The 10,528-nt window shown below is 34.1% G+C and overlaps 1 protein-coding gene across 1 annotated transcript; it reads right to left on the reverse strand.

Annotated features, from left to right (window-relative positions):
- Window positions 1–4,074: 4,074 nt before the first annotated feature.
- On the reverse strand, window positions 4,075–10,404 carry LOC107873566 (adenylylsulfatase HINT3; the record flags this gene model as incomplete). Its single annotated transcript, XM_047413488.1, is given in 6 exon segments — window positions 4,075–4,576; window positions 4,774–4,827; window positions 4,979–5,034; window positions 8,603–8,669; window positions 9,510–9,567; window positions 10,349–10,404. Coding segments are annotated over 6 exon segments (420 nt in total), but the record flags the coding sequence as incomplete, so codon positions are not given.
- Between the last annotated feature and the right edge of the window lie 124 nt (window positions 10,405–10,528).

Raw genomic sequence — 10,528 nt, forward strand, 5'->3', positions numbered from 1 at the left:
CTGAGGTCAATGATACATCTCATTCGAGAGTAATGTAGTTTGAAATACCCACTTATATGAAGATGCAACATGCATAACACAACTAATTGGAGGATTCATAAAAGGAGATAGAATGAAGCATATTTCATCAAAATTTTTCTATGCATACGAACTCCAAAAGAATGGTGACACATCAACGTGCAACAGATTCAATCAAGTGATAACATGACAGATTTATTCACCAAGTCTCTACCAACTATAACTTTCAAGTAAATGATGCACAATATTGAAATGCGAAGATTCGAAATTTTGAATTGATGTTCTCATCTGGGGGAGCCAATATGCGTTGTATTCTTCTTTCCTTTCAAGGTTATGTCCCGCTGGATTTTTCTTATATGGATTTTAATCAGACAGTCAAAATGTGTATTATTTGAGATGTATACTCTTTTTCCTTCACTTGATAACTCATTTGTGTATTGATAATATTCAATCTGTGTTTATTATATCATACATAATTAATTATTATAAGTCATTTACATATTAAAATTTTAATAATATTTAATTTAAAAAGATAAATAAATATTTATGACATGTCTGCTTCAACCGTGATTTTACTATATCACCCCTAATTAATTATTATAAGTCATTTATGCATTAAAAATTAATAATATTAATTTTAAAAAAAATTAAAATAGACATTTATGACATGTCTACTTCAGCTGCTTCAACCATTATTTTACTAAATATCACATTTAAGTAATTATTATAAGTCATATAGGTATTAAAAAATTAATAATATTTAATAAAAAATATAAAATAGATATAAAAAATGATAATTTAACTCTTGATGTTCTAAATTAACTTTACGTCTTATATGAGGTCCACTTAAATATTTTTCACAAGTATTTTTATACTCCAGTAATTTTGCTATGTCACTTCTAATTAGTTGTTGTAAGTCATTTAAGACATTTATACTTCGTTGCTTCAATTGTGATTTTACTATATCACCCCTTATTAATAATTATGATCATCTAAGCATTGTACCACTTAAATTGGAATAGAAAAAAATATTATAAATCACAATAATTAAAAATTTAAATCATTTTAAAAATATAATTGGTTATCGACGACACAAAAATTCTGGACAGGGAGAGTAAGATATATTATTCAAAAATACATAAAAGTATTATAAAATTACAATAATTAATAATTTAAAATATTTAAAATTAATTTATTCTGTTATATATTTCAAAACAATACATAAAAAATACTATAAATCACAATAATTAACAACTTAAAAAATTTAAAAGATATAAAATATTTGGTTGACTCTCGAAATTATATTAGTGTCACTTAAATTGGAATAGAAGAAAAATAGTTATAAATCACAATAATTAAAAATTTAAATTATTTTTAAAATATAATTGACTATTAATGCCACAAAAGTTAGGATAAGAAAAGTATATTATTTGAACATTACATAAAAAAAAAGTTATAAGTTACAATAGTTAACAACTTAAATTATCTAAATATATATTAAAAATATGATTGATTATCTAAATTATATTCGTGTCACATAAATTGAGACAAAAAATAACATACATTAAATTTGTGCTAGATCCAATTGAATCTTAGAATATATATGCAATCCTTTAAAAAAAAAAATTATTTAAATATATCAAGATTAAAAAGATAAATTTTAATACAGTACACCAAATAATGTTATCTAACTTATCGTGCATATTTAAAATATCTTAATATTAAATCTATATTGATACGGTCATGCTACTCTAGTTTTATAACAAAAAGCTCTTTGTTAAAAAATTCTATTACCAAAAGTCAGTTTTCAGACCTCTAATTAAAAAAAAAAAATACTTATCCTATCAATTATTCAATCATCACACTCATTGAATAAAAAGATATCTTCACTTTTAATATTTCAGTACAAGATTTGATTTAGATAAGATGGATAGGTTTCTCATGTACGAAAAGCTTGTGGATAGGATAATACAAAAAGCTTGCACGTGCCAAAAGTATACTTTTACGTTTTAATTTATGTGATGGTATTTAGTTGGACATATAATTAAAAAAGAAAAAAAAATAGCATATGTCCTAAGATATGTCATTGACAAATATACCGTTATAAATTATTTTGTTAAGAATAAAATCAGTAATTAGAAATTAAATTATTATTAAATATAAAAAAGTATCATTACTTTTTTAAAAGAGACTCAAGAAATTGCTATTTCATTTAAGAATTTATCTAGGTGACCGAATAGATACAAATCTATATAATCTAATTATCTAATTTTATATTTTAATATTGTTTTAATGGAAAACATTAATATATCTGTATTGACCTTGTCAAAAATAGAAAAAAAATATTGTCTCAGAGATATATATTCCTAGGTATGATGTATAGTCAGATTATTCTAAAATAATTATTCTATATAATAACATTTCACAATAAAAGTCATGTTGTCTGTAATTTGATTGTTCATGTTATATGGTAACATATATTTTCTATTATAAAATTTTGTTACGATGGTAAAAAAAATATCGAAACAAATGATGGTGTTATAAAACAGTTATATAGAGCTACCTTATAACTACTAGTTGCTCTTTATTATTTGTATTTTCTTTTTAAGAGGGGAGTGCTAAGATGGGTTAGATGTAGCTAATTAATACAAGAAGGAAATAACATAGCTTAATTTATTATATTTATATAAATTTTTACCCTTATAAAGTAGTTATAAAAATTTTAACTAATTATGTATCTTCATTGAATGTATTTGAAGCTAATTATGTATCTCGACAGACACAAAATAAAAAAAAACACATCGAAAGCTAATTATGTATATCTACAAAGAAAAAAAATGTGTCTTCATTGGATGTATTATGTATCTCGACAGATCCAAAATTTAAAAAAAAATATCGAAAGTTAATTATGTATCTTTACAAAAAAAAAAAAATATATCTTTGTTGGATGTATCGAGAGCTAATTATGTATCTCGATATACCCAAAATTGAAATTTTCAGTAATTATGCAAAATGTTGAGATTTTCTGTAATTAAATTTCAAATTATCGAGATTTATGTTGTTTGACCATAAAACAACGATTATGGCTCATTTGAATTTGTTGATAACAGCCTCTTAAAAAGCCGGTCTGAATTCAGGTTATTCAAATTTGATTGAGATAGGACGTGACTTTAGATAAAAGATTACGAAGAATACATATTATGGTAGAAAGTTAGATTTTGCATTAATAGTCGTAGTATTATTCTTGTAGATTTTATTTTTTTTTAGAAAATTATTTCACTTTAGTGAAAAAAGTGAAAACAGTATGTGTTTGGCAATGAGAATTCCAAAAACAATTTGAAATTACACTTGAAAAGGTGAAAATAAGTAAAACTTGTTCACTTTTTTCACTCTTATTTCTCTCACAAAATTTTAAAACAACTCCAATTTATATTCATGGCCAAACACAACTCCAACTCCAACTTCAACTTCAAAAAATTATGATTTTCATAGTCAAACGAGGACTAAATCATATTAGACTCTTCGACTATTGTTATAGCTCATCATATGTATTTCATGTCGCCTTATCTGTATTTAGCTACTAATCATGATAATTGTCAACAACAACAACAACATACCAAATATATTCTCACAAAGTGAGACTTGAAAAGGTTAAAGAATACACGGTCCACACCACTACTTCGGATGAAGTGGAGAGGTTGTTTTTGCTAAACATGATACACAATTACCACTGTCCACAAATCACATATATCACTGTCCACAAATCACATACAACAACATACCCAGTATATTCCCAACAAGTGAGGTCTCGAGAGGGTAAGAGTATGTAGTCCATACCACTACCTTAGATGTGAGATAGAGAGGTTGTTTCCGATAGACCCCGGCTCAAAATAAAACATGTCCACAAATCACATGTGGGGTAAATTTAGCCCAAATCAACCCAATTTTAAGATGAATTAGATAGGACAGATCAAAACGAATTGCATTCATAATGACTTGAACAACATGTATTTTTATGAGTTAATTTGGCCACCATAATTCACATACAACAGAATATGATGAAATCACAGGTTTTCCAATGTTTTCAAGGATGAAACAGGCAGTGTACAATGTTGTCAAAGTCAAAAAAAGAACAACGACATTGCTGTTGTACTCTCACTACAAGTTCACAAACTAATTTACAACAAATGTAGCTCATTTCACCAATTCTGCAGCAACAGAATCACAGGAAACAAACGGAAAGTCGAGTCGAAATAGTTTACAACAGAGGCAAATTCAGGATCTAGAATCGGTGAATTCAGAAAAAGTGTTATCGCATGATATGTACACGTCTTTTCTTCTATGCGAATGTGTGTGCATAGTTCGACCAGAAAGACAGAACGCGTCTTAGATCCGCCTCTAGTTTTACAAACTCCTGTGTGCAGTACCCCTAGTTCACAATGAGACTTGATCCTTGCCCCTTGCTATCTTCAAAGTTGTTTGAAAACGATAAGTTTTCCCGAATACCATCTGCAAGTTTCTGAGCTTCGTCTGACTTCAAAGGACATCTACTCAAGCTCTGTAAAACATTCAATTTTATCCACTGCTATCTACAACAATAACAACATACCCAGTGTATTCCCACATAGTGGGGTCTGAGGAGGGTAAAATGTACACAGTCCATACCACTACCTCCGAAGAAGTAGAGGGGCTGTTTCCGATAGACCCTTGGCTCAGGAATGTAAATGAGGAACCACCTTAAACGGAAATTAGTACCTCGGAAGTCCATAGGCAATCGCTTGCTTTACGAGGAATTATATGAATATGGGTCTGAACTTGCCACGGAAAAAGCAAATAAACATAAGTACGAGCATTCGTAAGTAGAATACTAGCTATTAGAGCAAAAGCACACTCAAGAAGAAGCTGCTTGAATCGATACTAGTACGAAAAACTAAAATACTTGCAAGTTCTGGGATCATACGTGATATATAACCTGGCCAGCTGCCGCCCCATTGTTAACCAACAAGTTGAATGAATCTGCATGTTTCAAACCTTCGTGAGCTAATCATACCATAATTTTGTATGAAATTTGGAGGGGGTGAGCATTGGCAGAGTCAGAATTCACAAAGGGGGTTCAAAATCGAAAGAAGTAGGCACACGAACTAGCCGAAGCGGGTTCAACATCAATTATATAAACAACAACAACAAACCCAGTGTGTTCCCACAAAGTGGGGTCTGGGGAGGGTAAGATGTACGCAGTCCATACCGCTACCTCCGAAGAAGTAGAGAGGTTGTTTCCGATAGACCCCCGGCTCAAGATAAAGAATAAGCGACAAGGAGATGAAATACATAACAGAAAAGGCGTAAGGAATACTAAAAAGTAAATCAGAGCAATACGAAAATATAAGAGATACGGCAACACGAAGTAAGCAGATAGCAACTGAGAAAATATGAAAGGGACCCCACGTATAAGTAACACATATTCGCCGCCATAGACACCTATAGATACAGACCTAAGGTTACTAACCCGGCTGCACAAGATCTCTCCTGGTGGCTTGCTACAACCGACACCCTCCCGCTAGCCTTCTACCCTTATCCGCGACCCCCACACCTTCCTATCTAGGGTCATGTCCTCAGTAAGCTGCAGCTGCTCCATGTCATGTCTGATCACCTCCCTCCAATTATCTAAACATAAAAAATAATTTTAATCATGTATAAATAGTATAATTTTCCGCCCGAATCCCCTAACCATAAGGTGGCGTATGGTGGCTCCACCCCTGGGGGTTGAGGGAGGAGAACAAAGCATAGTCGGTAACCAGATGATGCCTAGACAATCCTGGTTACCGTTGGAGTCCTTTTTCTTTAGCGATAAGCATTCCCGGCTACTACGGTACAATGTACATCTCTTGCTACATAAAACTTTTGAATTACCTGCAGCAAAGAACTGCAGAATTTACTCCCACACTAATTGACCATAATTACACTTCAATGTATACATATTTGCAACTTTGTCATCATCTCTACATTCTCTTTTTCCGCTACGCCAGCTGGCCTTTTTATAGGTTTTCCACCCTAAGATCTTGGTTTGGTAAATGTATTTTTTATTGATCATCGTTTCAAAGATTAGAATCTTAGAAAAGGAAAAGCAGCCATAAGGGACGTGAAATTTGGGTAACAGCTTAATTAGGCTAAACGCTTACTACAACAACAACAACAACATACCAAGTGTAATCCCAGTATTGATAAAGAAACCCAGACGATAACATAATATGTACCTGGAAATGCAAATCACAGTATTGATACACCATCATAAGATATTGACGAACACATTATAGTATAGTACAACTGTGACAAATTTAAACCTAGTAAAATTTGTTGTGGGAACTCAAACAATTTGGATTCAAGAAGAAACCAAGGAACTAGATAATTTGTAGAATTTTTAGGACCAAAGAAAAAAAAGGTGTTTTTAAAAAAATCATTTCTTTGATTTCTTTGAATCTTCTCCTATTTTCCTTTTGCTTCTTCTCGAGATGCTGAAGTGATCTTCTCTGTTAAAGTCACAAAATGTGTTTAATAAAAGGTTGGTGAAATACATATAGAGCTCCGTAAACTTGGCAACAATTTTCACTTGAATACCTCTACTTGAGGCTTGTACCTATTAGATTCTGCAGCTTTACTTAACATGAACCTATTAAACCATCCATGACCAGTCAGTAGAAAAAACACAACGCGTGAACTTCATGCACAAAGACAAGGCAAAGGCACCAAACCACAAAACGCCACCCAACTTTTGGTCTAAAAAAGAGCTTTTGTCAACAAGAGAAGAAAAAACTATACTATTATTCAGAACTCCCACCGCCATAGACCCCTATGAGGTCTCATTGGAAAATCCTTTTTCCCATCACGCTTGACCATCAAAGAGCAATGATGCGATTTAAACAAAAAAATTCCAATTTTTCAAATTTGGTGCAGCATCAAAAGATTTTCTTTAAGGTTTATCAACTGAAAGTTCTGTTGAAAACCACCCCGTTTTTGGAATCCTCCGTCTCCATTGACCTGCCCTCCCAATTCAGTGACTGACGTAGTTCTAGCCACTAAATTTGATTTGATATGGTTTGACAGTTTGAATTAAAAAGCATAAGATTTTGCAATTTGAAAATTGGTGCATGTGGCGGAGGTGGGAGAGAAGATGAAGGGAACGGCGGAGGTGGTGTGACGGGGTGAGAAGGTGAAGGAAAATGGTGGAGATTATGACGGTGAGAGAGAGTGGTGGAGGTGGTCGCAGGAAGAGGCAATATGGTGGATGTCGCTAGTAGAGAGAATGAGGAAGAACAAAAAAGGTAGAAAGAAAGAAAAAAGAAAAGGGCAGCCCGGTGCACTAAAGCTCCCGCTATGCTCAGGTCCAGGGAAGGTCCCCACCACAAGGGTGTATTGTAGCAGCCTTACCTTGTATTTCTGCCCGAGGCTGTTTCTAAGGCTTGAACCCGTGACCTTCTGGTCACATAGCAACAAGAAAATGCTGCACTACAATTGAGATCCACCTTATGTGCCATGTCAGCAAGTCGTGTCTAATAGGCACAATTTGAATTGAGTTCAGGTGTTCAACAGGGACAAGCTTTAGTTGAGGTATCCAAGTGAAACTTGTTGCCGAGTTTAGAGAGTATGTATTTCGCCTAAAAGCTTTAGGTTAGCCATCTGTCTAACACCGAGGGGAAGTTAACAACTTTACACTAACTGATAGTGCTTAGTGCCGAAGCACAAACCCAGTGTTGCTTGTGCCACCACCATACAGTTCCTACCCCTCACCCCTAACCATATCAATCATCTAAGTACTATTTTACAAGACATGGCCGAAAATATGCGAATTGACACATGTCTTCAACACTCGAAAGGCTTAAGAATATTTTGCATAGTTGGTTGATGCTTAATTATTGATGTCGACAATCCGCGGATGGGAGATTACCCAACAGGAAGAAAATCAATTTTCATAGTGATCATTTTGTGAATGCCTTGTCCTCGGCTTCCACAACCATTACGTCAAGGTTCTCTAGTTCTTCTACTTATTCTCTTTAAATGCAAGATTTACTCCACATAAAGCAAAAGGGAAAAGATCTTCAACAAGAACAACAACATAACCAGTGTGAACCCACAAGAGGGGTCTGGAGGGTAGAGTATACGCAGACCTTACCCCTACCTTGGGAGGTAGAGAGGCAGTTTCCGACCCTTGGGTCAAGTAAAAGCATCACAAAGTAGTTCGAAAAAAAGAAAACAAAGAGTGAAGAAGCCAAGACAAAATGTGAAAAATCTTATACGTTTTGTAATATTGCATCATTACTCATCAAAGGCATATCCGCAAAAATTGCACGATTTTGAGAAAAGAACTGCCCCTATTTTTGGAAATTGCCAGATCACTATTTAAAACAGCAATACACGAAGGACTTGATAGCAGATATCACGAGAACACAACTACAAGCAGCAAAATCAATACCGTTAGAGAAACATACATCTGTTTCCCTAAAGGGAATCAAAGAGAAGAAAAAACACAATACACATATGCTATAAAGTAAAACAAGCATGTCTCGTCATCAAGAAACTATTAACATACCACAACCAGTGGCTTTCATGACTGCGCTGCTAATCAAGGGCACTTTTGAACTCATGGCAGCCACAACCTGCAATCAAATGCAAAAGAAACTCATCAAAAACTTGTCCACTAAAGTCCGTTTAATTCAAACAGATAAAGCAGAAAACCCAAAAGGTAATAAGATCATTCATCAGATTATAAACAATGTAAAATCTTAATACAAAAGAAGATAATTCTGAATGGTTACTTTAGCTAACTAAAAGATTTTCAAAACAAGTAGAAAAAACGGCGCATGCCAGTTTTCAGGGAGCAATGGCAAGCACATCCAACTCTTCAATGTGCTGTCCTAGTTCAAGGGCAGAAACAACTCGAATCAGTAGTCGGACTGCTGCAGGCATGTTACTTGAACCTTTTTTTCATTACAGGTGTTAGAACTTATATTTACTCTTGAAAGCGCGACGAATTCCAGCCAACAGGACAAGATGGTTGTATTTACAGAAGACCTATCAGTAGTCACATATAAGGCATTATTGAGAATGTATTGCTCAATGATGCAATAGACTGTAGTAGAACAATGGAAGCATCTAACACAGACACTGGACGGGAAGGATTGTATCACTTTGGCTCATGCATTGGGCAGGGTCAAAAGGGCAGCCCGGTGAACTAAGCTCCCGCTATGCGGGGGGGTCCGGGGAATGGCAGGTTACATGATGAAAATGACCTTTGAAATCAGTCCATCCAATTATTATTTCTGTTTCAGATCTTGATAGATTGTTTTTTTGTTGACTAAAAGAATCACATCAGTGCATGGGCTAAAGGAACAGAAAGATCAGGGCATGCAAGAAAAACGGAAGAAGTAACAACACTCTGCGCCATATCCAATTAAGCAAAACATTAAGGTATATGACCTTTGAAGAGAGCAACTTACTGATGGCGGAGTTTCTTGCAAAGAAGGAAAATGAGATTTTGGGATGACAAGAGAGTGCCTGCAAAAGCTATGGACGTTATTGGACTGGATACATTAATATAATAGCTAATAAGGCTAATCATGTTTTTTTCAGCTATGCTTATTCGGTAAACTAAGATGAATAACAAACTATGGATTGAAATATTTCGCTGCAGGAACATAAAGCTTGCTTCTCAATGGAAGATACTTAAGAAATAGGTCGACTCAGCTACTGTTTGACCCATGTGAATAAATCATCTTTTTTAATTAGGATACATGCAAAAATAGAACTTGGCACACCCGTGGTCGATTTTATGCAGTTCAAACTTTTTTTTTGGATAACCGTGGTATCTGAACCAGCTTTCGAACACCTTGACTAAATCCATGGGATACCGGCCACCTCCCACCAGCAACAGATGCCAGATAACTCTGTCCATCAAGGTTAGGGCATATGGGAAGAATCACCTAGTGTTTTATGCAGTTCAAACTTGTTTGCCATACATTCTCCTTTTTTTTCCTTTCGTATTTCGGGGAAACTGAGAAATTTGTTCAATTTGTCAGAAAAAAAGAGTAAAATGGTTCACGAACATGTGCAATCATATTTGCTCTTTATTCATAGTCTGAATGAATAAGGAGTTCTCCTTGAATTACTATTCTTTTTGCAATTTCCTATTAGAGTGTCAATGTTGCAATCCGATTTTCAGCAAATACACCAAAACAGATGATGCATCTGCTCTGATAAATACATCTTCCAACGTCAAGATTGAAGAATACGTTCAAAAGATGCTGAAAAAGCTAATGGTTGGAAGAAGATACCTTACCCAAAACACAAAGGATTTGCATCCAAAATGCAGAGGCATACCTCATCTTCATAGACCTGTAGTTAAATCAAACTGCACCAAAACTTAGAAAAGTAGCACAAGACAGAACCATGGTTCCATATCATTTACCACTTAAATATCCAACAACAACAACAACAACAAACCCAGTGTATTCCCACC

Source organism: Capsicum annuum, chromosome 6 (assembly GCF_002878395.1).
Source record: "Capsicum annuum cultivar UCD-10X-F1 chromosome 6, UCD10Xv1.1, whole genome shotgun sequence".
NCBI lineage: Eukaryota > Viridiplantae > Streptophyta > Magnoliopsida > Solanales > Solanaceae > Capsicum > Capsicum annuum.